The 26,404-nt window shown below is 26.4% G+C and overlaps 5 protein-coding genes across 6 annotated transcripts; 3 read left to right on the top strand and 2 right to left on the bottom strand.

Annotated features, from left to right (window-relative positions):
• Positions 1–812: 812 nt before the first annotated feature.
• LOC134830379 (lipoyl synthase, mitochondrial) lies at positions 813–2,344 on the bottom strand. The gene is made up of 5 exons (XM_063843841.1): positions 2,220–2,344; positions 1,937–2,156; positions 1,745–1,878; positions 1,510–1,666; positions 813–1,448 (listed from the first exon to the last, which is right to left on the bottom strand). The coding sequence occupies exons 1-5, from the start codon at positions 2,271–2,273 to the stop codon at positions 880–882; spliced, it is 1,134 nt and encodes a 377-aa protein (XP_063699911.1). The 5' UTR covers positions 2,274–2,344; the 3' UTR covers positions 813–879.
• A 526-nt stretch (positions 2,345–2,870) lies between these two features.
• LOC134830364 (tyrosine-protein kinase Shark) lies at positions 2,871–17,605 on the top strand. 2 transcript variants are annotated; one of them, XM_063843821.1, is made up of 9 exons: positions 2,871–3,109; positions 3,897–3,990; positions 4,084–4,571; positions 5,730–6,731; positions 12,805–14,400; positions 15,180–16,171; positions 16,230–16,356; positions 16,973–17,155; positions 17,392–17,605. In XM_063843821.1, the coding sequence occupies exons 1-9, from the start codon at positions 3,086–3,088 to the stop codon at positions 17,476–17,478; spliced, it is 4,593 nt and encodes a 1,530-aa protein (XP_063699891.1). In that variant the 5' UTR covers positions 2,871–3,085; the 3' UTR covers positions 17,479–17,605. The 2 variants fall into 2 exon arrangements, with proteins under 2 accessions (XP_063699891.1, XP_063699898.1); XM_063843828.1 differs by lacking the exon at positions 2,871–3,109 and adding an exon at positions 3,510–3,707.
• A 1,653-nt stretch (positions 17,606–19,258) lies between these two features.
• On the bottom strand, positions 19,259–20,832 carry LOC134833041 (meiotic nuclear division protein 1 homolog). Its single transcript, XM_063847200.1, has 2 exons — positions 20,753–20,832; positions 19,259–20,198 (listed from the first exon to the last, which is right to left on the bottom strand). The coding sequence occupies exon 2, from the start codon at positions 19,992–19,994 to the stop codon at positions 19,365–19,367; it is 630 nt and encodes a 209-aa protein (XP_063703270.1). The 5' UTR covers positions 19,995–20,198; positions 20,753–20,832; the 3' UTR covers positions 19,259–19,364.
• LOC134833048 (zinc finger HIT domain-containing protein 1) lies at positions 20,127–20,821 on the top strand. The gene has a single exon (XM_063847214.1). The coding sequence runs from the start codon at positions 20,264–20,266 to the stop codon at positions 20,744–20,746; it is 483 nt and encodes a 160-aa protein (XP_063703284.1). The 5' UTR covers positions 20,127–20,263; the 3' UTR covers positions 20,747–20,821.
• An 897-nt stretch (positions 20,833–21,729) lies between the features above and the next one.
• Positions 21,730–24,728, top strand: LOC134837029 (gastrulation defective protein 1 homolog). The gene is made up of 3 exons (XM_063852338.1): positions 21,730–21,862; positions 21,921–22,797; positions 23,787–24,728. Exons 1-3 carry the CDS (start codon positions 21,760–21,762, stop codon positions 24,721–24,723), a joined length of 1,917 nt encoding a protein of 638 aa, XP_063708408.1. The 5' UTR covers positions 21,730–21,759; the 3' UTR covers positions 24,724–24,728.
• Positions 24,729–26,404: the final 1,676 nt, after the last annotated feature.

Genomic DNA, 26,404 nt, shown 5'->3' with positions numbered 1-26,404 from the left:
ATTATTTTAATATTAATAAATTTATTTTTAATAAAATATTAAATAATTTTTTTTTATTTTATTTAAAAATAAATTAATTTTTTATGAAATTATTTTTATATTTTTGTTAAAATAAAATTTAAATAATTTTTTTTAAATAATATTTAAAATTTTTAATAAAAAAAAATTGTTTTATTAAATATTTATAAAAAATAATTTTATATTTCTTAAAATTTTTAATTTAAATAATTAATTTTAAAATATATTTAAAAAAAATAAATTTTCGTTAAATATTTAATTTATTTTTTTTTATTTAATGAGATTTAATTCGTTTATTTAATTTTTCTTTTAAAAAATTAATATGTTTAGTTTAAAATTTAAAAAAAAAAATAGTTAAATATTTTAAGATTCGATTTTTTTTTAAATTAAAAAATAATTTCAAAAATTTTCAATTAAATAATTTTTAAAATTATTTTTAATTTAATTTTTTTATTGATTTTTTTTTCTTTAAAATTTTTATTTTGATAATTTATTTTTTTCTATATTAAATTTTTTTTTTTCGTTAAATATTTAAATTTATTCTTTTTTTTAAATAAAAATAATTCGTTTTATTGAATTTTTTAATTAAAAATAAATTATTTTAATTTTATTTTAATAAAAAAAACAATAAATAAATAAAAATCATTTTTGATTTATTTATAAAAAAAAATTAAAATAATAATTTCTTTTAAAATATAAAATTACCTATTTTTATTTTCGTAAAAATTTTCATATGTATTTATTTTTTTGATATAAATTTTTATGAAAAAATAAATTAAACAATTTCTTTTAAATAAATCATTCATTTATTTTCTAAATATTTTATTTCACAATTTTTCATTAAAATTTATTTTTTTCAGTTTATGAATTCGAAGCTGCCCGATCTTTCAAGATGCTCGTAATGAAAAATTCTCCCGCCTTGTAAGAACTTCGAACCAATGGACCACTTGCTGTATACAAAAATCCCAATTCCTTGCCTTTTTCTTCCCAATGCTTGAATTTCTCGGGCGTCACGTACTCAATAACTTTCAAATGTTTCGTCGTCGGTTGCATATATTGCCCCAAAGTGAGACAATCAACGCCTGCTTCTCGCAAATCACGCATCGTTTGTTCAACTTGTTCATCCGTTTCGCCGAGACCCAACATGATCGAAGATTTCGTGATGAGTGTCGGTTTAATATTCTTAACTTCTGCCAAACAAGCGAGAGATTGTCGATAATTTGCACGACGATCACGAACAAAAGGAGTTAACTTTTCGACAGTTTCAATGTTGTGCGCGTAAACATCCAAGCCACTCAAAGCGACGTTTTTGATGCATTCCGTATCGCCGCGGAAGTCAGGAGAAAGACATTCAACAAAAATTTGAGGACTCATACGCTTGATTTCGGAGATGCAACTACCAATGTGTTTCGAACCGCCATCAGGAAGATCTAAAAATTTTAAATTTTTCTACCTTGTTCATGCTTTATAACAAAAATTTTGAAAAATTACCATCACGATCCACGGAAGTCAACACAATATAATCCAATCCCCATGAAGCAATCGCCTTCGCTGTATTTTTCGGTTCATCCGGATCCAATGGCGGAGGAATTCTCGCTGTTTTGACGCTGCAAAAACGACATCCTCGTGTACAAGTATCGCCCATCAACTACAAAAAAACAACTTTTATTTACTATTTTGCCCTCATGACCTGCTTTTATGGCATTTCACTGATAAGAACACGTACCATAATCGTCGCTGTTTGTGTTCCATGCTCGCCGCCGCCCCAACATTCGCCGATATTTGGGCACTTTGCTTCCTCACAAACTGTCGCCAGCTTCAATTCCTTCAGTTGTTCCTTGATTTTCGCAAAATTCTTGCCTAAAATAACGTTTTATTGACTTAATTTTGTCTCAAGGTCATCATAAAAATTTCTTACCCATCGGAATTTTCGTCTTTAACCAAGGGGGGAGTCTCAAACGTTCATTGTCATTCTTTTCACGCTTGAGTTTTCCTTCGTATTCTTTCCAATCATCGCGAGTGTATTCGGGATTATGCACAAAATCCTGAAAATTCGGTCCGCTTGAGAGTTTTTCTCGGATTTGTTCGATTACGGCAGCGTTTGTGTGTTTGTTATGCGAGCATCGTAAAAGTGTGGACTGAAATTTATTCAGAAATTGTTAGTTTTTGAGGTTTAATTTTAATTTTTTGACTTTTCTTACCCTTTGCTGAACGATTTTCTTCAATATTGAACGATTATTTGCTATTTGAGACATTTTTTAATGAGATTTTTGAGACAAAATAATTTTTTTCGTGTTGCTTGTTATTTCATTATCGCATGAATGTTCATTGGGAATTGAAATTTTATAAAACTTTTATAAAAAAAAATTAATTTAAAATTTAATTTCTTTAAAAATAATTAAAATTGAATTTTTAAAAAATATTTTAAATTTTTTAAAATTATTTTTAAATTTTTTTTTAATTTTTTATACAAAAATTCTAAATTTTGTAATTAAATTCGTATTAAAAAATTTATAAATATCTTCCAATAGACGCTAATTCAAATTTCAACCACTGCTGTACAGTTATAGCAATCAGCTGTTCCATTCACAGTGGCGTACATTCATAAAATTTTTCATGAATTAACAAAAAAAAATTTTTTCTCCTTAAAAATTTTAACAAAAATAATTTTTTAAAGAAATTTTTATTAAAAAAATCTCAAATTTACTTCAAAATTTTTATAAAACCAGTCGTCTCCATCAACAAAAATATAAAAAATTCTCTTGAAATTGATTCACTCACCCTGTTTATTAGTCACATCGTTTTTTCGTATGACTCATCAGCACCGTCAAACGAAAAACAGAAAGAAAGAAGACACAATCGTGTGAAAAGTGCCGTGGAAAATCAACAATTTTCATCTTTACTTGGCATTTTATCCCCAAAATTCGACTGAAAATGTGTCAAAGTGCGAATTATTCAATTGCTTCAACAGAAAATCATCCAAAAATCTTTTAATTTATCTGATTTTCCGTGCATCAAACATCTTCTCAAACTTTAGTGAGCAGAAAAAAAGAAAATTTTGTGAAAAATGTGTGATGGAATTATCATTAGAGTAAGTTAAAAAAATTTTCCGCGAATTAATTTAACAAAATCCAACCTTTCGTGACGCAAATTAATTAAAAAAACCTCAAAACCAATTAAAAATTATTAAATTTTAAATTAGTGACGTAATTTAATTATCAATTGTCAAGGAGATTCCCTCATACTATCTCTTACGGTAAAAATAAAAAGACCCGTTATCTACTGATAATTTAATTTTATCTTGAAAGTAAATTAAAATTATCAAAAAATTTGAAGATAAAATTCCAGAGCCTTTGAACTTTTAAGAAAATTGAAAAATTATTTCCTTATCACTTGTTTTCGCATAGATATGTGTACGTATACGCTAAATGTGTACGGTAAATTGATAAGAAACGCAAATATAACGGATCTCCTGTCAAAATGTGCATCGGGATTTTGACAGATGCCAAATTAAAAAAGATAAAATTGAAGTCTTTGTTTTTAATTTTGATTAATTTTTGTTTTTATATTTTTTTTAATTTTATTTTGTTTTATTTTTTAACCAAAAACGTTAAAAAATTCAACTTTTGTGCCAGATTTCATGTAAATGAGTGTCATTTAATCACGAAAGGTTGTGATTTCAGTAGAAAGTAAGTAAATTCGAGACAATAATAAAAGAAAAGTGCGTCATCAAATTTTATTATTAATTCGTGGGTCGGAGATTTCTCGGAATTTGATGACTTTTTCTCGGAAATTATTTTTGTTGGAGGTGTTTTCGATGAATTTTATGCTTGGTTTGGATTAAAAATTTTGTTTTTAATTTTTTTTTCATTTTTCAGACTCCTTCGTACATCATCAAGATGGATTCACAGGAAAATTTTTACTTTCACGGCAGAATTTCACGAGAGGAAGCTGAAAATTTATTAAGAACACGTAAGTTTCATTATCGCTCGCTACAAATTACTCACCATTAATTTATTTTTTAATCTCGTTTACAATTTTTTGCGTTGCAAAAACATTCAACAGATGGTACAAACGGAACTTTCCTCGTACGTGAGTCAAATACAGCTGCCGGCGATTATGTGCTATCCGTGCTGCACGATTCCGAGGTTGTTCATTACCAAATTCAGCGACATCAGAACGACGCGTACTTCAGCATCGACGACAGATCGACAATTCACGGCCTCGATCAACTCATCGACTACTACAGACAGAATCAGGGAGGACTTCCGACGCCTTTGAGGCAAATTATTAAATGTCAACCGCCGCCAGTGGATGATTTGTTGAATGGGAGAGAAAATTTGCTGCATCGCGTTTGTCAACAGGGGAATTTGGAAGTTTTGCTGCCAATGTTGAAGGATTTAAGCAGAAATCTGGAGGCGAAAAATCAAGATGGGCAAACGGCGGCGCATATTGCGTGCATTCACAAGCGAGAAGCAGTGCTGCAGAATCTCGTGACGATGCGGAGGATTAATATTAATTGTCGGGATAAGGATGGAAATACGCCGTTGCATGTAAGTTTTGAGAAATTTTCGATTTTTTTTTAGTTTTTGAATTTTTTATGTCTATAAAGTGCAAAAAAAAAATTATTTTTGTTACTAATTGGTTAAAAAAATTTAAGATTTCCATTAAAATCGTAATTTTAAAAACTTTAAAAAAAATATAAATTTTTAAAAAATATTTTTTTCTTAATTTTTTGATATGAATTAAATTTTTAATATGAAATAAGGCAAAATCTTTGAATTTTTATAAAAATATACATATATTTTTTTTAAATTTTCGTAATTATTTTATAATTTATTTTATATTTTTTATAATTATTAATTAATGAATTTTTTAATTATTAATATTATTTTTATAATTTAATAATTTTATAATTTAATAATTTTCATTTCAATAATTTTCATTTCAATATTTTTAGTATTTTATTTTTTATTGTATCAAAATAATTTATAAAATTTGAAACAAAACGAAATTAAAAAAAATTATTATGAAAATTTTATTTTATTTTTTTTTTTTAATAATTTCTTTAATTTTGTTGTTTCAGAAATTTTTGAAGAATTAAAAAAATAAATAAATTTAGATAAAAAAAAAAATTAAAAATTAATTAATTACAAATTATTTTTCAAACAAAAAAATGATTTTTTAAAACTTCAATTTTAGAGTTTGAGAATGGAAATAAAATAAAAAAATATATATTTTAATTATGATGTATAATTTTTTTTTAAATCAATTTTAAATAATTTTTTTAAGTCAAAAAAAAATCTGAAAAAATTTTTTGCATATAACGAAGTTTTAAAAATTTTTTAAATTTGAAATATCTTTTTATAAAGCTTAAAAAAATTATTTTAACATTTTTTTTTTAAATTTTTTTTTGAAGAAATTTTATTTTTTTTTAAATATTTTTTTTGTTCAAAAATAAATTCCTTTTGAAACTAATAAAAATTTTGCATATAAAAATAAAATAATAAATTTTTTAAGAGTTTAAAAAAAATTAAATAAAAAACTAAATTTAGAAGTTGATAAAAAAAAAATTAATTACAAATCAAATTTAAAAAAAAAAATATTTTAAATATATTTTTTTTTAATATTAAGAGACTGAATTAAATAAAAAAAAATCATCTTACCTTAAAAATAAATTTTTAATAATTTTTTTTTTAAATTTCTTTCAGTACGCTTGTCGTCATCCCGGAACACAAATGGTCCAATTACTGATTGAACATCATGCGGATGTTCAAGCTCGTAACATCACAAACGGAAATGTTCCGTTACATGACGCCGCTCATGCTGGAAATCTCGTTGCCGTACAACTTTTACTTGAAGCCGGAGCTCCTCTCATGCCGCGTACGAATTCAGGCGAATTTCCCATAGATTTTGCTCGACAAGGAGGTCACATCGCTGTCGTTCAATTTCTCGAGTCTTATGTTCCTCCAACGCCACGAACAAGTCGCGAAGAATGGTTTCACGGAACTTTAAGTCGCGAGGAAGCTTCGCGTAAATTACTTGCGGAAAAGCAACGTTTAGACGACGAAAGTGGCTTAGTTGACAACACAATTTCGAATTACGACACGGGAATTTATTTAGTGCGAATTTCGAAGTCAGACAAGAAAAAATTTGTCGTTTCGTTGTTGCAGGAGAAAAAAGTGAGAAATTTTGAAATTGCGATGTGTGGAAAATTTTTTTACATCGACGAAGGTCCCTTTATGCCGTCGTTGGAACACTTGATCGAACATTATCAAAATTTTATCGATGGGCTTCCGACACGTTTGAAGTTTCCCGTTAAACCTCCGATTGTGCCGCCCGCTCCGCCGGTAATTGATTTCAATACGCTTCGCAAGCAACGTCAAATGAGCCTTCCAAATGCCGCAAATCCATCCGGTTTTTCATTTTCTTCGATTCAGCAGCAACAACAAGCGACTTCGCCTGTCATGAATGCGCCTCCCGTCCCACCGCTTCCCAATAAAATGCCTGAAAAACCCGTAAAACAGCCGAAATCGTCGCCAATTAAGACGATGATAAGCGATGGGTTTCGCAGCTTTCGACGAAATAAGTCGTCATCATCTTCCAATAATAATAATGCGTCGACGGGCAAGTCAACTAACGATATCAGGCTTGAAATTGCTTCTAGTCCCTTGCAACATTTAACGTTTACTTCTGATTTTCATCTTGATCAGGTAAAATTTTATTAGTTTGCAACATTTAACTTTTACTTCTGATTTTCATCTTGATCAGGTAAAATTTTATTCATTTAAATTTTATTTTAATTTTTTAAGTTAAAAAATTTAATTTTATTTAAGATTTTCATTTTTGAAAAATTAATTATAAAAATTTTTCTTTTTAATTTTTTCCCTGTTTAATGAACTGTAAAAAATAATTCAATATTTTTTTTTAAATTTATTTATTTTTTTAATTTAAATTTATTTAGGTATTAAAATTGTAAAAAAAATATTTTTGACAAAGTTTTCTTTGAAAACTATATCAAGAGCAAAAAAAATTTGTCAAAAACTGTGTCAAAGCAATTTTTGTCAAATCTTGCTCTAAATGGATTGAAATTTGTCAGAGGGCTCTAATTTATCATTTTTAATCATTTTATAACTCAAAACTGCCAAAAAATTGAAACTGAAAAAAAATTTTTTCTTTGACATAGTTTTGTTTTAAAAACTAAATCAAGAGCAAAAAAACTGTGTCAAAGCTATTTTTGTCAAATTTTGCACCAAATGGATAGAAATTTGTCAGAGGGCTCTAATTTATCATTTTTAATCATTTTATAACTCAAAACTGCCAAAAAATTGAAACTGAAAAAAAATTTTTTCTTTGACATAGTTTTGTTTTAAAAACTAAATCAAGAGCAAAAAAACTGTGTCAAAAACTGTGTCAAAGCTATTTTTGTCAAATTTTGCTCCAAATGGATAGAAATTTGTCAGAGGGCTCTAATTTATCATTTTTAATCATTTTATAACTCAAAACTGCCAAAAAATTGAAACTGAAAAAAAATTTTTTCTTTGACATAGTTTTGTTTTAAAAACTAAATCACGAGCAAAAAAACTGTGTCAAAAACTGTGTCAAAGCTATTTTTGTCAAATTTTGCTCCAAATGGATAGAAATTTGTCAGAGGGCTCTAATTTATCATTTTTAATCATTTTATAACTCAAAACTGCCAAAAAATTGAAACTGAAAAAAAAAATTTTTCTTTGACATAGTTTTGTTTTAAAAACTAAATCAAGAGCAAAAAAACTGTGTCAAAAACTGTGTCAAAGCTATTTTTGTCAAATTTTGCTCCAAATGGATAGAAATTTGTCAGAGGGCTCTAATTTATCATTTTTAATCATTTTATAACTCAAAACTGCCAAAAAATTGAAACTGAAAAAAAATTTTTTCTTTGACATAGTTTTGTTTTTTGCTCCAAAACTCTAATTTATCATTTTTAATCAATAACTCAAAACTGCCAAAAAATTGAAACTGAAAAAAAATTTTTTCTTTGAATAAAAAACTGTGTCAAAAACTGTGTCAAAGCTATTTTTGTCAAATCTTGCTCCAAATGGATAGAAATTTGTCAGAGGGCTCTAATTTATCATTTTTAATCATTTTATAACTCAAAACTGCCAAAAAATTGAAACTGAAAAAAATTTTTTTCTTTGACATAGTTTTGTTTTAAAAACTAAATCAAGAGCAAAAAAACTGTGTCAAAAACTGTGTCAAAGCTATTTTTGTCAAATTTTGCTCCAAATGGATAGAAATTTGTCAGAGGGCTCTAATTTATCATTTTTAATCATTTTATAACTCAAAACTGCCAAAAAATTGAAACTGAAAAAAAATTTTTTCTTTGACATAGTTTTGTTTTAAAAACTAAATCAAGAGCAAAAAAACTGTGTCAAAAACTGTGTCAAAGCTATTTTTGTCAAATTTTGCTCCAAATGGATAGAAATTTGTCAGAGGGCTCTAATTTATCATTTTTAATCATTTTATAACTCAAAACTGCCAAAAAATTGAAACTGAAAAAAATTTTTTTCTTTGACATAGTTTTGTTTTAAAAACTAAATCAAGAGCAAAAAAACTGTGTCAAAAACTGTGTCAAAGCTATTTTTGTCAAATTTTGCTCCAAATGGATAGAAATTTGTCAGAGGGCTCTAATTTATCATTTTTAATCATTTTATAACTCAAAACTGCCAAAAAATTGAAACTGAAAAAAAATTTTTTCTTTGACATAGTTTTGTTTTAAAAACTAAATCAAAAAGCAAAATAACTGTGTCAAAGTGTCAAAGCTATTTTTGTCAAATTTTGCTCCAAATGGATAGAAATTTGTCAGAGGGCTCTAATTTATCATTTTTAATCATTTTATAACTCAAAACTGCCAAAAAATTGAAACTGAAAAAAAATTTTTTCTTTGACATAGTTTTGTTTTAAAAACTAAATCAAGAGCAAAAAAACTGTGTCAAAAACTGTGTCAAAGCTATTTTTGTCAAATTTTGCTCCAAATGGATAGAAATTTGTCAGAGGGCTCTAATTTATCATTTTTAATCATTTTATAACTCAAAACTGCCAAAAAATTGAAACTGAAAAAAAATTTTTTCTTTGACATAGTTTTGTTTTAAAAACTAAATCAAAAGCAAAAAAACTGTGTCAAAAACTGTGTCAAAGCTATTTTTGTCAAATTTTGCTCCAAATGGATAGAAATTTGTCAGAGGGCTCTAATTTATCATTTTTAATCATTTTATAACTCAAAACTGCCAAAAAATTGAAACTGAAAAAAAATTTTTTCTTTGACATAGTTTTGTTTTAAAAACTAAATCAAGAGCAAAAAAACTGTGTCAAAAACTGTGTCAAAGCTATTTTTGTCAAATTTTGCTCCAAATGGATAGAAATTTGTCAGAGGGCTCTAATTTATCATTTTTAATCATTTTATAACTCAAAACTGCCAAAAAATTGAAACTGAAAAAAAATTTTTTCTTTGACATAGTTTTGTTTTAAAAACTAAATCAAGAGCAAAAAAACTGTGTCAAAAACTGTGTCAAAGCTATTTTTGTCAAATTTTGCTCCAAATGGATAGAAATTTGTCAGAGGGCTCTAATTTATCATTTTTAATCATTTTATAACTCAAAACTGCCAAAAAATTGAAACTGAAAAAAAATTTTTTCTTTGACATAGTTTTGTTTTAAAAACTAAATCAAGAGCAAAAAAACTGTGTCAAAAACTGTGTCAAAGCTATTTTTGTCAAATTTTGCTCCAAATGGATAGAAATTTGTCAGAGGGCTCTAATTTATCATTTTTAATCATTTTATAACTCAAAACTGCCAAAAAATTGAAACTGAAAAAAAATTTTTTCTTTGACATAGTTTTGTTTTAAAAACTAAATCACGAGCAAAAAAACTGTGTCAAAAACTGTGTCAAAGCTATTTTTGTCAAATTTTGCTCCAAATGGATAGAAATTTGTCAGAGGGCTCTAATTTATCATTTTTAATCATTTTATAACTCAAAACTGCCAAAAAATTGAAACTGAAAAAAAATTTTTTCTTTGACATAGTTTTGTTTTAAAAACTAAATCAAGAGCAAAAAAACTGTGTCAAAAACTGTGTCAAAGCTATTTTTGTCAAATTTTGCTCCAAATGGATAGAAATTTGTCAGAGGGCTCTAATTTATCATTTTTAATCATTTTATAACTCAAAACTGCCAAAAAATTGAAACTGAAAAAAAATTTTTTCTTTGACATAGTTTTGTTTTAAAAACTAAATCAAGAGCAAAAAAACTGTGTCAAAAACTGTGTCAAAGCTATTTTTGTCAAATTTTGCTCCAAATGGATAGAAATTTGTCAGAGGGCTCTAATTTATCATTTTTAATCATTTTATAACTCAAAACTGCCAAAAAATTGAAACTGAAAAAAAATTTTTTCTTTGACATAGTTTTGTTTTAAAAACTAAATCACGAGCAAAAAAACTGTGTCAAAAACTGTGTCAAAGCTATTTTTGTCAAATTTTGCTCCAAATGGATAGAAATTTGTCAGAGGGCTCTAATTTATCATTTTTAATCATTTTATAACTCAAAACTGCCAAAAAATTGAAACTGAAAAAAAATTTTTTCTTTGACATAGTTTTGTTTTAAAAACTAAATCAAGAGCAAAAAAACTGTGTCAAAAACTGTGTCAAAGCTATTTTTGTCAAATTTTGCTCCAAATGGATAGAAATTTGTCAGAGGGCTCTAATTTATCATTTTTAATCATTTTATAACTCAAAACTGCCAAAAAATTGAAACTGAAAAAAAATTTTTTCTTTGACATAGTTTTGTTTTAAAAACTAAATCAAGAGCAAAAAAACTGTGTCAAAAACTGTGTCAAAGCTATTTTTGTCAAATTTTGCTCCAAATGGATAGAAATTTGTCAGAGGGCTCTAATTTATCATTTTTAATCATTTTATAACTCAAAACTGCCAAAAAATTGAAACTGAAAAAAAATTTTTTCTTTGACATAGTTTTGTTTTAAAAACTAAATCATTTTGTCAAAGCTATTTTTGTCAAATTTTGCTCTAAATGGATAGAAATTTGTCAGAGGGCTCTAATTTATCATTTTTAATCATTTTATAACTCAAAACTGCCAAAAAATTGAAACTGAAAAAAAATTTTTTCTTTGACATAGTTTTGTTTTAAAAACTAAATCACGAGCAAAAAAACTGTGTCAAAAACTGTGTCAAAGCTATTTTTGTCAAATTTTGCTCCAAATGGATAGAAATTTGTCAGAGGGCTCTAATTTATCATTTTTAATCATTTTATAACTCAAAACTGCCAAAAAATTGAAACTGAAAAAAAATTTTTTCTTTGACATAGTTTTGTTTTAAAAACTAAATCAAGAGCAAAAAAACTGTGTCAAAAACTGTGTCAAAGCTATTTTTGTCAAATTTTGCTCCAAATGGATAGAAATTTGTCAGAGGGCTCTAATTTATCATTTTTAATCATTTTATAACTCAAAACTGCCAAAAAATTGAAACTGAAAAAAAATTTTTTCTTTGACATAGTTTTGTTTTAAAAACTAAATCACGAGCAAAAAAACTGTGTCAAAAACTGTGTCAAAGCTATTTTTGTCAAATTTTGCACCAAATGGATAGAAATTTGTCAGAGGGCTCTAATTTATCATTTTATTTTTGATTTTAATCATTTTATAACTCAAAACTGCCAAAAAATTGAAACTGAAAAAAAATTTTTTCTTTGACATAGTTTTGTTTTAAAAACTAAATCACGAGCAAAAAAACTGTGTCAAAAACTGTGTCAAAGCTATTTTTGTCAAATTTTGCTCCAAATGGATAGAAATTTGTCAGAGGGCTCTAATTTATCATTTTTAATCATTTTATAACTCAAAACTGCCAAAAAATTGAAACTGAAAAAAAATTTTTTCTTTGACATAGTTTTGTTTTAAAAACTAAATCACGAGCAAAAAAACTGTGTCAAAAACTGTGTCAAAGCTATTTTTGTCAAATTTTGCACCAAATGGATAGAAATTTGTCAGAGGGCTCTAATTTATCATTTTTAATCATTTTATAACTCAAAACTGCCAAAAAATTGAAACTGAAAAAAAATTTTTTCTTTGACATAGTTTTGTTTTAAAAACTAAATCACGAGCAAAAAAACTGTGTCAAAAACTGTGTCAAAGCTATTTTTGTCAAATTTTGCACCAAATGGATAGAAATTTGTCAAGGGCTCTAATTTATCATTTTTAATCATTTTATAACTCAAAACTGCCAAAAAATTGAAATCTTTAAATGTGTCAAAAACTGTGTCAAATTTTTGTCAAATTTTGCTCCAAATAAAAGGGCTTAAAAATTTGTTAAAATTTATATTTATTTTTTAATTTTTTTTCATTCAATTTTCTTCATTAATTTATTCCAAAAATTTGCAATTTAGTTTTTTTTATTACGAAAATTAATATTTTTTTTTAATTTTTATTTTTAAAAAAAATATTTTAATTTTTTGTTCAAATGTTTTTCTCTTTTCATTTAAATTTATATCCAAAAATTTGCAATTTTTTATTTTAACGTTTTTATTTTTTTTTGTTTCTTTTTTTATTTATTTTAAATTTTTTCTTCTGAATTTTTTATTACAAAATTAATTTTTCTTAATATGAAACTGTATTTTTTTTAAATTTTTATTTTTAAAAAAATATTTTTTAATTTTTTTTTTAAATTTTTATAAAATAATTTCATAAATTGATTTTTAAATTTTTTTTTGAATTTTTAAATAATAAAATTCATTTTTGTTCATTTCCAGACGTATCAAACCCCCCGCGAATCCGGATCAGTTATCAACAACAACAATTTCCTCACAACTGCCGAAGATTACATCAAAGACGACAAAGTAATCGATCGTTCGCCGTTCAAATCGGTCAAAGAAGCTGTCAAATACGAAAATTTCCCTTCCAACATCATCTCACGCGAACAATTAAACATTGGTCCAAGCATCGGGCAAGGCGAATTCGGGTTCGTTTATCGCGGAATTTACCTCCATCACTCCGGAAACATTGAAGTTGCCATCAAAAAATTGCCTGAAGACCATTCGGAGGAAGATCACGCCTCGTTTATCCGCGAAGCGCAGTACATGATGGATTTGCATCACTCGTGCATCGTTCGTCTCATCGGAATTTGCTTGGAAAAGGAAGTTATGATGATCCAAGAACTCGTTCCGCTTGGCTCGATGTTGGAATATCTGCAAAAAAATAAAGATAATTTCACGGATCTCGAGTTGGAGTGTCTGGCGACAGAAATTGCAAGCGGAATGGATTATTTGGTGTCAAAAAGGTTCGTTCATCGCGATTTGGCAGCGAGAAATGTGCTGTTAAAATCGCGTGTCAAGGCGAAAATTAGCGATTTTGGGTTGAGTCGCGTGTTTAAACGCGAAGAAAATTATTACGAAGCTCGTGAAGGAGGAAAATGGCCGATAAAATGGTATGCGCCCGAGTCATTTTTGTATGGAAAGTTCTCGCATGCGAGCGATGTGTGGTCTTTTGGCATCGTTTTGTGGGAAATGTTCACAAGAGGCGAAGTTCCGTATGGAGACGAGACTCCGGGAAGTAAAGTTATCGAAATGATCGAAAAAGGCGAACGTCTTCCGAAGCCCGATGATTGCCCGAACGAAATTTATCAACAAATGCTCGCTTGTTGGCAAAATGAACCAAAAATGCGCCCAACTTTCAGCTATTTGATTCAATTTTTCAAGCAAATGCGCGTCGAAGCAGGCAACGAAGTCGAGTACACGTCAATTAGCGACTTGGATCGTGAATTTCATGCCTCCTCGCCCGAGCTGGAAAACAATAATTTACAACAATCCAAGAAACGAGTCCCTCTCCCCGTGCCTGTTGCTCCCAAAACTTCCGCAGATTTCGTCGTAAATCGCGCCGATGTCACTGTAGGACGCGAAATCAACAAAGACGAGTTCGGATCGGTGCACGAAGGAGTCTTTCATCCCTCAAATGGCGGCAATAAAACTCCCGTTGCTGTCAAAAAGTTACTCGATGCCACAAATCGTCAATCGCATCATCAGTTTTTGACCGAATTTTCGCTCTTGATGAAGATAAATCATCCGTTTATCGTGAAATTGATTGGAGTTGTTGTCGAACCGCCGCAAATGATCTTGCAGGAACTTTGTCGCATGGGTACGTTACTGAATTATGTGCGAGGAAATCGACAAAATATTAAACCGGAAACGGATATCAAACTTTGGGCTTACCAAATTGCTGCCGGAATGAATTATTTGGGCACGAAAAATGTCATTCACAGGAATCTCGCTGCAAGGAATGTGTTGCTTGCGAATTCGCAACAAATTAAAATTTGCGATTTTGGGTTGGCGAAGATTTTGTACAAAGATCAGGTAAGTTTTTTTTTTCTAAATTTTATTTTGAATATTTTTGAAAATTTTTCTTTAAAAAAATTATTAGAAATTATAAGAAATTATTAAAAAAATATTTAATTTATTTTTTTTTAAATTTTAAAATGAATTAATTTTAAATTTTAAATAATTTTAATTAATTAATTAATTATATCGATAAAAAGGGTTTCAAATATTTAAAATTAAATTTTTATTAATTTTTTTTGTTGTGAAATTATTTATTTTTATTATTTTTCATTTTTTTAATTTTTTTTTCAATTAAAATATTTTTTTTTTTTTTTTAATTAATTTTTATTTAATTTTTTTTTTTTTTTTAATTTTTCTTTTAAAAGAATTTTTCATTTAATCTAAAATATTAAATTTTAATTAAAAAAATTTTTATAAATTTTTAAAATTCAATTATTAAGAAATTGATTAAAATTTGATATTAAATTAAAAATATTCGAAGAAAATTTATTTTTTCTTTTAAATTTTTTTTTATTTCAAATTATTTATTTATTTTTTTTTTTTTTTGATTTTTATTAATTATTTTTTTTCAAAAGAAATTTTAATTTTTTTATGATTTTTTTTTATTTTTATTTCATCCTTTATGAAAAATCAAAATCATTTATTTTTTTTTAATTTTAAAAAAATTCCTGAAATTTTTATAAAATTATTTTTCTTTACAAAAATAATGAAAAAATTCAAAATTTTATTGTTAAAATGAAAATAATTTTTTTTTTAATAAAAAATATTTTTAATCAAATTTTTCATCATTATAGGACATGTACGTGGCGCGAAATGCAGTAAAATTCCCCTCAAAATGGTACGCGCCTGAAAGTATCAAACATCAAGAATTTTCAGCGAAATCAGATGTCTTTTCATACGGCGTTCTGCTATGGGAACTCTACAGTTTTGGTGCCGAACCATGGGGAATGAACGTTAACGGACCTCAAGCAATGCAAAAACTCGAACAAGGACAAAATTTGTCAATTCCCGCTGCTTGTCCCGAAGAAGTTTACGATCAACTCTTGCTCTGTTGGAATTTGGATCCATCAAATCGCCCCACGTTCAACGCTCTGATGAACTTTTTCGATAAACTCGGAAAAATGGATGAAGATGACGAGTTCATGACCCTCAGTGATGTTCAGCGACTCTCGCAAACGACCTCAACGCAAGATTCTAATGCCAACAGTATTAACTCAAACGTCCCGAATGAATTTTTACCCGTCGACAAGATCATAAATCGCACGGATGTCAGTCTGAAGGAGCAACTCGGCGAAGGAGAATTCGGTTTTGTGTATTTAGGCGAGTTGAAATGTCGCGGAAACTCGATGAACGGCACTTTTAAAGTTGCTGTGAAAACTCTAAAAGCTGAAAAAGCGGAAACTTATCGAAATTCGTTCCTTCAAGAATTTTCAGTGATGATGAAATTGGATCATTTGCACATTGTTCGGTTACTTGGCATCGTGAAACATCCCGAATTGATGATCATCCAAGAACTCATGACAGAGGGACCTTTACTCAAATACCTCAGAGAAAACAAAGACTCCATCCTGCCAGATATTGAACTGAAATTGTGGGCTTTTCAAATTGCGAGCGGAATGAATTATTTGGTGACGAAGCATTTCGTTCATCGAGACTTGTCGGCGAGAAATATTTTGCTCTTGACGAAAGATATTTGCAAAATATCGGATTTTGGATTGTCGAGGGCGTTTTTGGAGCAAAAGGAATATTATGCGGCGCGACAAGCGGGATTGTGGCCCATTAAATGGTAAAAAATTAAAGTTTTTTGATGAAAATTGGGTTTTAAATAATTTTTTTTATTTTAGGTATGCTCCTGAAAGTTTCCAAAACGGCGTGTTTTCGCATGCAAGCGATGTTTGGTCATATGGAGTCTTGTTGTATGAACTTTATAGTTACGGCGAACAACCTTATGGAAATAAATCTAATAAAGAAGTGAGTGATTTTTTAAATTTTTTCTGAAAAAAAAATTTTTACTTGGTTGGTTTGAATTATTTCAAGATAATTAATTTTAATTAATCATTAATTTAATAAATTAATTTTTAATATTTTTAATTTATTTTTATTTTTTAAATTTTTAAGTTTTGAAATTAATTTTTTTAATTAAAATTTCATTTTAAATATTTTGTTCAAAATTTTTTTTATATTAAATTATTTTATTTAATAATTTTTTAAATCTTAATAATATTTTTTAATTAAATTTAATTTAATTTTTATATAAAATTTAAAAAAAAATTATTTATTTTTAATTTTTTTTTTAAAATTTTTTTAAATTTTTTTTTAAATTTATTTTAATTTAATGTTTTTTTAAATCATAATATGTTTTTTAATTTTAATTTTAGAAAATTTTAAATTTAATTTAATTTATTTTTTATAAAAAATTTATAAAATTTTTTATTATTTATTTTTAAATTTTTAAATATAAATTTTTTAATTTAATTAATTATTTTAAAATTAATTTTTAATATTTAATTTTTTAAAAATTTCTTTTTTTATTAATTGAAAAATTTATAAACTTCAAAAATTTAATTATTTCTTTTTTTAATTTTAGGTCATCGAATTCGTCGACAAAGGAGGTCGTTTAGAAAAACCATTCATCTGCTCTCCTGCCATCTACAAAAAGATGCTCCAATGTTGGAACATCGAAGAACGCAAACGTCCAAAATTCAGTGAGCTCATGGAATTTTTCGCTCAGGAAGAAACACTTTACGAGAACATTCCCAACATAGTTTCGGTATAAAATAAAAAATAGCAATTTTAGTACTATTTTCGGGGCTCGATGGCATTTCTTACGTATCATTCATCACTTTTCATTGAATGTTTGTATGTTTCGTGTTTCGTCTAAAAAAAGTCATTTTATCACATTAAAAAAATAATTTTTAAGTGCAAGGCTCTCTTTCTGTCATTTCTTTGTTAATAAATGTTCATTTCACAAAAAAAAATATTAAAAATAAATATTATTATCAATAGCGTTCAATGGCAATAAATAACCAAAGGGAATCGTCATCAAACAGTCCAATAAAGAGTTTTAAAGAGACTTTTGTTATTCGATTATGATTGGAAATTTTTGTTTTAAATAAAAAAAATAAAATTAATTATTAGAACGTAAAATTAGCAATAAAAAACACAAAAAATGATAAATGTGATTAAAGAATAATTAATGATGACTTGACCATAATGTTACTACTCCTTCTATTAGAAATAAAAGTAAATTAATAAGTACTAAAAAATATCCAATTAACAATCCAAAAGACAGAAATTTACATGTAATTAACAAATATATCTAAAAAAAATTTTTTTTTTAAATTAAAAATTTTCGTCAATTTAATAAAAAAAAAGTTGTATTTATATTTTATGATTTTTAGAAATTTTATTAGAAATTATTATATTAATATGTATTTTTACTCAACTCATTAAAATCTCTCCATGTTAGTCAACGATTAAATAAGTCAAATAAATATTTGTTAGTCAAAATGTTAGAATTAATAATTTTATGATTAATTTTAAAGAGAAAATTTGCATTTTTTTTAAAAGTAAATTTTTGGAAAACGAAAAAAAAATGTTGTTAACAAATTTATTTAAAAAAATATTTTTTTAAATTTTTATTAAATTTTTTTTAAATTTTTATTAAATTTTTTTAAAATTTATTTTCAATTTTTTTTAATTTTTTTTTTAAATTATGTTTTAAAATTTATTTTTTTTAATAAAATTTCTCTACAAAATATAAATTTTATTATTTTCAAAAAAATTCAGAATTAATTAAAAATTTTAATTTAAACAAAATTTTATTTTTTTTTTTAATTTTAAATTATTTAAAAATTTAACTAAAAAAAATATTTTTTTATTTATTTTTGAAGATTTTTTTTTAAATAATAATTTAAAATTATTTTTTTTATTAAAAATTTTATTCAAAAAAAAAAATATTTTTTTATATTCATTTTTGAAGACTTTTTTTTTAAATCATAATTTAAAAATATTTTTTTAATTAAAAATTTTATTCAAAATAAAAATTTAATTATTTTCAAAAAATTACAGAATTATTTTTTTTTTAATCTGAATATTTTTATATATTTTTATAAAAATTTTCTCATAAATTAATATTTAATTAAAAAGTAAATTTTCTCTAAAGTATTTTATTATTTTTTAACAATTGAATGGTACTACATATTTATAAATAACAAAAAAAAATAAAAACAATAAAATAGGTAAATTTTTGCCAAATTTATAACTTTATATTTATAATTTAAAACTTCTAAAATTCACTCTTTTTTTGATTAATTATTTAAATAATTCGTAAGATATTTTAGTAAAAAAAAACAATTTGTGCCCTATTTAAATGAAACGATCCTAAAAGACTTTTTAAACATTTTGTATTTATTTTAAAATATTTTTTTAAATTTTTATCAAAAGCGTGCCTCTAGTTTCGTAAGAAGAAAAATCCAGTTTGAATTTTTTAATTTTAAAAATAAAATAAAATTTCAAATTTTTTTTAAATAATTTTTTTTATAATTTTTAAAGTATACAAAATAAATATATTCCAATAATGAAAAAATATTAATAAAAAAATAAAAATTTAGATGTTCAAACAATATTTACAAAAAAAAAAGTAAAAATTATCGTGTACTAATTAGTTGATAAGAAATTATTATTATAAATAAAATATTATTAGAAATAAATAAATGTTATTAGAAAAAACCTGAAAAAAGCTTATTTTTAATTTTTACCACATTTCGAAGAAAAAAATGCGGTATGAAACCGCAATGAAATGTCAAAATTTGCCCCTAAAATTTTTCTACGTCACTGTCTTCGTGCAAATCAAAACAACAAGCCACAGTTTTTTCACATTTTATTGAAAATTCCTCACAAAATACATTTTTCCAAGAGTTTTCTGATGTAAATTATGGTAAACGTGCTAAAAGGCGTTCTCGTGGAATGGTAAGCTCTCATTCGAGATAATCAAAATCCTGCGGAATGCGAAATTGTTTGTCGATTATCGCATCTTCGCAATTAAATTTCTTCTTGCACCAAGATTTAATGGCAAAAACATTGTCGGTCCATCGATTTGCGGCGTCATAAATATTTTTCGCATCCTTTTTCATCTTTATCCATGTTTCGGGCTTGTCGTTTGGATCATCCGGTCCCAATTCGTCGAGTAATTTTTGATATTTTTCTTTTAACTCGGCGTTTTTTTGTTCGATTTCGTGAATTTCTGCATTTTCGTCGGCTTCTTTGGCGATTTCAGCTTCACGAAGGGACTGTTCTTGCTGTAATTTTGCAACTTGAGCTTCCAATGATGTGAGTTGCTTTTGAAGTTCTTGCAATTTTGTGATTTTTTCGGTTTTTGACTTGTTCGGGTAAGACCAATAGAACACGGAGGAGCCGATTTTTGCTGTATCGACAAGCCCGTCGTCAAGTAACTTTTGAAGAATGTCTTTGATGCCTTGCGAAGCGATGCCCGTCGTACGAGGAGCGACTTTTTCGAGCTCTTTCAGTTGGAAAACTTCGCATTTTTCGTGAAAAAAGTCCAAAAGGAGGGATTTTTTGTCGTCTGAGGTTAATTTACGTTTTGACATTTCTTTTTTTTTTCGTTGCAGTGACCCGGCTATGAAACAATTTTTGTTGCACCTTGATGAAACACTCGCTCTGGGACGCAAATTTATTATTCAAGACTTGGATGAACGTCACGTTTTTATCTCATCCGATATCGTAGAGCTTCTGCAAGCGAAAGTTGATGACTTGATGGATCAAATTTCCTTCCCGCTACACGAAAAAGGAACCTAAAGCCGAAAAAAATTAAAATTTCATTAATTTTAAGTTAAATTTAAAAAAAAAATCCCTAAAAATGACATCCCGTGAATCGAATCGTTTGCGCGACGCCGACAAAAAACGCGTTTTAGATGAAGCGACGCGTAAACGTCGTGCGAGAAAAGCTCTCGAAGCCTTGGAGCAAGATAATTTCCATGATGATCCTCATGCGGATCTCGTAATGTCGAAAAAAGTCCCGAAATTTCAAGATACCACGGATGGCAGCAGCGCAAGTACGTCTCGCACACGCAAAGCAAAGAAGGTAAAAGGTCCGGATTACTACAAAAATAAGTATCGCAAGAATTTCGTGCAGCTCCTCGAGGAAGACAAAGCGGCAAGACCTGAAGATGAGTGTTATTGGAGTGCTCAAGCGCCTGAGTCGAAGTTTCCGAGTCGTCATTTTTGTGCCGTTTGTGGATTTCCGAGTCCGTATACTTGTTGCTCGTGCGGCATGCGATATTGCAGCGTTCGGTGTCTCAAAACGCATCAAGACACGCGTTGTCTCAAATGGACAGCATAAACTTACCGATTTTTAAGGATGATTTTGGATAATTTTTAAGATTTCTTTTAGTAAATAAACTGTTTTTCTGCTGAACCCGGGCTTTTCATTTATTTAGGTTGTTACAAATTTGATTGAATGTTTTTTGTTTCCTGTTTCGTTTGAAAATTTTTAATGTTCTAAAAAAAAAATTATTAAATTTGAGTTATAAAAAAAATTAATTTTAAATTATTTTGAATTTTTAAAGAAATAATATTTTTTTTTAAATTTTAAAAATAAATAAAAATTTGAAAAAATATTTTTTTTAAATAAAATTAAATTACATTTAATTAAATAAGGTTTTTACATAAAGTTTTTTTTTTATTAAATTTTAAATTTAATTAAATTAAATTTTAATTTGAAATTCTTTTTTAATTTTTAATAAAATTTTTTTTAGAATTCAATCTGATCTAATTAATTAATTTTTATTTTTATTTAAAAATATATTTTTTTCAATTTCTTACAAAATTATTAAAATATTTTGTTTTATTAAATTTTGAATTTAAAAAAAAATAATTTTTTATCAATTTTTTTGATAATTATTTTTAATTTTTCTTTCATATAAAATATTGAAATTAAAAAAAAATAAAATTTTTGAAAAATATTTTTTTTTACAAATTTAATAATTTTAAACTAAATAATTTAGAATTAAAATTAAATTAGAATTAAAATCAATTTTGCATTTTTTTTAAATTAAAATTTTATTTTTTTTTTATTTTGATAAACTTTCGAATAAATTAACAATATTTTTAATTAAAATTATTTTTTTAATATATTTTTATTTAAATTTTTATTCAAAAAATAAAAAAAAATTTAAAAAATAAATCAAAATAAATATTTTGATACAAAATAAATTTGTAACATCCTTTTTGCTCCCATTTTTCATCAAAAAAAACCGACGCTACTGACTTAAAAATTTGACAATTCTCAATTTGTTTACATTTTTTCACCCGAGATGCCGAAAAATTAACAAAAAATCCCCAAAAACCATCAAAATGAATAAACCTAAAATAAGTTTCGGCAAATTTCGACTTCCGGGAGGTTCAGATCCTGCAGACAAAGAAGCTGAAAAGAAAACAGAAGAACCAACAACTTCAGGTTTGTTTAATTTTTAAACGTTTTCCTTAAATTTTCGCCTAAAATCGTATTTTTTCAGGATTTGGCAAGTTCAGCAAAGCAATCGACGACATAAAAGATGACTTGGACTCAAAACAAATCGAAAAAGCAATCGGATTTTCAGGTTTTGGAAAAAAAGCAAAAAATTTCGACATTGAAGAGATGCTTCAAACAGCGAGAAAAAATGCTCCTCGAAGTGCTCCAACGAAAAATGAAGAAGAAAATCCCGAAAATGAAGAAAATGACGACGAAGAAGAGGAAATAATTGGACCTTTGCCGACTTTAGCTGCAACTTCAAGTACAAAAACGAAAGAAAAACCCAAAAAAGACGAATCCGACGACGAAGATGAGGATTCTGACGTCAGTTCTGACGACGAAGACGACTCCCTGTTCGCCCAAATCCCTTCTTCGCACGAAGTTGTCATGAATCACGGCACAAAAGCTGTTATCGCTTTGGATGGCGATGCAGCTGGAGGTCGTTTGGCATCCGGATCCATCGATTACGACTTAAACTTTTGGGATTTCGCGGGAATGGACAAATCCATGAGGAGTTTTCGCAAATTGCAACCTTTTGAGAATCATCCAATTCGTGATTTGAGCTTTTCCTTGACGGGCGAATTGATTCTCGTCATTTCGGGAAGTTGTCAAGCCAAGTTACTCGATCGCGATGGGTTTGAGAAGATGGAATGTGTGAAGGGAGACATGTATATTACGGATATGGCGCGAACAAAGGGACATATTGCGGGTTTGACGGCGGGAGGATGGCATCCGATACGAAGACAAGAGTTTTTAACAAGTTCTCAGGATTCGACACTGAGAATTTGGGAGGTTTTCAAGAAGCACGAACATAAAAGTGTGATAAAAACGAGAGCGCAAGGCGGGTTGAAGACATCGCCGACGTCGTGTACGTATAATAGGTATGTTGATATGAAATTTTTTTAACATGTTTTATAAAAAAAAATATTTTTTAATTTTTTTTTAAATCAGAACTTTGAAAATTTTTAACTTAAAATTATATTAACAAGACTTAAATTTAAACTTAAAAAAAATTATCAAAAATCTTTTGACTTTTATCTGAAGCTTAAGTTTAAAAAATTATTTTTTTTTAATTTAATTTATATTTTTTTCTTTATTTTATTATTTTTTTTTTTATTTATTTTTGAAAAATTTTTATAAGAAAATTGACAGAATTAATTTTTTTAAATCTTTAAAAAATAAAAAAAATATTTAATTTTTTTTTATCAAAAATATTTTTTTTATTATTATATATCAAATTTTTAAAATTTTTAAATTTTTTTATAAATTTTTTAAAAATTTTTTTACATAATTTTTTGAATTATTTTTTTTTTTTTTAAATCTCCTTAAAATTATTAAATAATTTAAAATTTATTAAATTTTTGATAATTAGCTTTATTTTTAATTATTTATTTCATTTTCAAGTTTTTTAAATTTTGCATTAGAAAATTTAAAGAATTATTTTTTTTTAATTAAAAAAAAATTATTTTAACTTTTTTAAATTTTTTATCATTAAAAATTTAATAAAAATTTTAATAAAATTTTATAATTGGTAAAATTAATTTTTTTAGATCCTTGAATTTAAAAAATAATTAAAATTAATATTTTTATTTTTTGTCAAAAATATTTTGTTCATTTTTTTAAATATTATATTAAATTTTTTTATAATTTTTTTTATATTTTTTTATAAAATTTTTTTGAATACCTAATTTTTATAAATAAAATTTTATAATTTTTTCAAATATTTTTTTAAATTTCCTTAATTTAATAAATATTTCAAAATTTTATTAATATAATTAATTTAATTTTTATTATTTATTTTTTAATAAAATATTTAAAAAATTTTTTTAACAAAATTCGTCAATTTAATTAATTTTTTTTTCATTTTCAGAGATGGAACGTTGATCTGCGCAGGATGTCTCGATGGCTCCATACAAATGTGGGATACGCGAAAGATGTTTGTGAACACGACACATTGCATAAGAGACGCCCATCAAAAAGGAAATGAAATTTCTTCCGTCGTTTTCTCTTACGTCGGCACTCAACTCGCCTCTCGTTCCGTCGACGACACCATGAAACTTTGGGATATGCGAAACCTGAAGACTCCAATGCACGTTTTCGAAAATTTACCCGCGAGATACGACACAACCAACTGTTGTTTCTCTCCGAACGACTCGATGCTCGTCACAGGCGAAGCTTTGCTCAAAGGAAAGAAAACCTCCAACATTTCCTTCTTCGACACAAAAACTTTCGAACTCGTCAACGTCATTCCCGTCACAGATTCGCACATCGTGAAAACCCTTTGGCATCCAAAACTGAACCAAATTTTCGTTGGATGCGGAAATGGGATCATCAAAGGTTTTTATGACGAAAATCGAAGCTTTCGTGGCGCTAAACTTTGCGTTAATCGTATTTATCGGAAGAAAAAAGAGTCGGAAATGGTTGGAACAGTGCAAATTATCACGCCGCATGCGTTGCCAATGTTTCGTCAAGATCGCGCAAGAAGTCACCGAAGAAAACTCGAGAAAGATCGACAAGATCCCGTTAAGAGTAAACGACCAGATTTGCCGATTACGAGTGGGCAAGGCGGAAGAGTGCTTGAAGGAGGAGGCACGTTGTCGAGTTATGTCATTCGGAATTTGGGTTTGAGTAAGAGAGTTGAAGACGATCAAGATCCGAGAGAAGCAATCCTGAAATTTGCAAAAGAAGCGGAAGAAAATCCGTATTGGATTGCGCCGGCGTATCAGAAAACGCAACCGAAGCCCATTTTTAAGGCAGATGCGGAAGATGACGACGAACCTGATTCGAAGAAACAAAAAACGACGTAAAATAAAAAAAAATATTTCAAAAGTTTAAAAATAAAATAAAAAATAAATTTAAAATATTTTAGATTTTTTCTTTAAAATTATTTTAAGATAAAAAAAAATATTTTTTGAGCTCTTCTTCAAAATTACTTTTTTTGAAAAAAAAAATAAAAATTATTTTAAAAATTTTTTTTTTATTTTACCTAAAAATTCAAAAGAAAATTCAAAAAAAATTCGATTAAAAATCCATAACAAAAAATTTTAAGCAAAAAAAATGCAGTAAAATGTCATATTAATATCAAGGCATATTTTTTGGCAAAAATGAGAAAAAATTAAAATTTTATTAATTTTCGAGCCAAAATGGATGAAACCTACCAATTTAGTAACAAATGACTTAAAATTAATATTGTTAACAAAATTTGGTTAAGATTTTAAACGTTTTTAACTTTTACCTCAATTTGACTCCAAAAAGTGTAGATTTGAGGCTTAACCTCATACTCATAGCCATACTGGTTTTTTTTTGTTAAACAATTTTTTTTGCAAAATTCGAATTCAAAATAGTACAACAGTTCATTTATTTAAAAAATGACACTTTCTATTAACTTTGAGTAAAAACTCATGGAAAAAAAATTTTTTCAAGCAAATTTAATAAATATTTTTTATTTTCAGAAAAAATTTACAATTAAACATTTCAATCATTTTTTTGAGGATATTTAATGTTTTTTGGTGAATTTTTCATTAAAATTAGTTAAATTGAGTCATTTTCAAGCAAATTTATAAGTTTTGTTCGTTTTAGAGAAAATTTCATAAAATTAAAATTTTTACCTCAATTTGACTAAAAAAGTATAGACTGGAGGCTTAACCGCATACTCAAAGACATACTAAATTTTTTATTGAAAATAATTTTTGTAAAATCCAAATCAAAATGGATAAAACTCTTAATTTATTTTTAATTTGACATTTTCTATTGATTTTGAGTAAAAGCTCATGGAAAAAAATTTTTTTTGAAGCAAATTCAAAAAATTATTTTTTTATTATTTTTTTTTTAAAAATAAAAAAATCGTTTTGTGAAAAAATTTTAGAAGAAAAAAATTATATTTTTTTTAAATAAAAAAAGAATTGAACCAAAATTTTGCAAAATTTTTTTAATTAAAAAAATTAATTAATTAATTTAATTGAAAAAAATTTAAAAAAAAAATTTTTAAAAAAAAAAATAATTTTTAATTTAAAAAAAAAATAATTTTAAGAAATATTTAATAAAAATTATTATTTTTTTTTGCAAATTTATATTTATTTAAATTAAATTTGATTGTTGACAAAAAATCTTCAATAATAATATTTAACAAGAAACCCTTTTAATTCATCCAAAAGCATCGAATAAGGAAACTCCAACTCCATGTCATTCACATTCATTTTCAGCTCAATTGTCGAATTTTTCTGCAAAAAGTTGTAATCTTTTATCGTTTTCGTAAAATTCTCAAGTAATTCATTCAGCTCATCATCCAACACGAGTTCCGTATCCTTCTTCTCAATATTTTTACAATTTTGCTCCAACGTTTGAATCATCTCCGTGACTTCTTGCAATGCCTTTCGAAACTCCTTCGCCAACCGAAACCTTTCTTCGCCGAAATTCTCCGTCATTTTTGGATATTTTAAGGAACCTGCTGTGATATTTGCGAGAATTTTCTTATTTTCTTGAATTTTT

The sequence above is a fragment of the Culicoides brevitarsis genome, chromosome 1 (assembly GCF_036172545.1).
Source record: "Culicoides brevitarsis isolate CSIRO-B50_1 chromosome 1, AGI_CSIRO_Cbre_v1, whole genome shotgun sequence".
In the NCBI taxonomy this organism is placed as follows: Eukaryota; Metazoa; Arthropoda; class Insecta; order Diptera; family Ceratopogonidae; genus Culicoides; species Culicoides brevitarsis.
This window is presented reverse-complemented; position numbering and strand designations above follow the sequence as displayed.

Excerpts from the sequence above, each read along its gene's own strand:
- LOC134833048 (XM_063847214.1), top strand. The coding sequence starts at position 20,264 with ATGACATCCCGTGAATCGAATCGTTTGCGCGACGCCGACAAAAAACGC.
- LOC134837029 (XM_063852338.1), top strand. The coding sequence starts at position 21,760 with ATGAATAAACCTAAAATAAGTTTCGGCAAATTTCGACTTCCGGGAGGT. Across the intron at positions 21,863-21,920 it reads AGAAGAACCAACAACTTCAG|GATTTGGCAAGTTCAGCAAA; the intron begins GTTTGTTTAATT and ends GTATTTTTTCAG. Across the intron at positions 22,798-23,786 it reads ACGTCGTGTACGTATAATAG|AGATGGAACGTTGATCTGCG; the intron begins GTATGTTGATAT and ends TTTCATTTTCAG.
- LOC134830364 (XM_063843821.1), top strand. The coding sequence starts at position 3,086 with ATGTGTGATGGAATTATCATTAGA. Across the intron at positions 16,172-16,229 it reads GGATTGTGGCCCATTAAATG|GTATGCTCCTGAAAGTTTCC; the intron begins GTAAAAAATTAA and ends TTTTTATTTTAG. Across the intron at positions 17,156-17,391 it reads ACATTCCCAACATAGTTTCG|CGTTCAATGGCAATAAATAA; the intron begins GTATAAAATAAA and ends TATTATCAATAG.
- LOC134830379 (XM_063843841.1), bottom strand. The coding sequence starts at position 2,273 with ATGTCTCAAATAGCAAATAATCGTTCAATATTGAAGAAAATCGTTCAG. Across the intron at positions 1,879-1,936 it reads AAAGACGAAAATTCCGATGG|GCAAGAATTTTGCGAAAATC; the intron begins GTAAGAAATTTT and ends ACGTTATTTTAG. Across the intron at positions 1,449-1,509 it reads GACTTCCGTGGATCGTGATG|ATCTTCCTGATGGCGGTTCG; the intron begins GTAATTTTTCAA and ends TAAAATTTTTAG.
- LOC134833041 (XM_063847200.1), bottom strand. The coding sequence starts at position 19,994 with ATGTCAAAACGTAAATTAACCTCAGACGACAAAAAATCCCTCCTTTTG.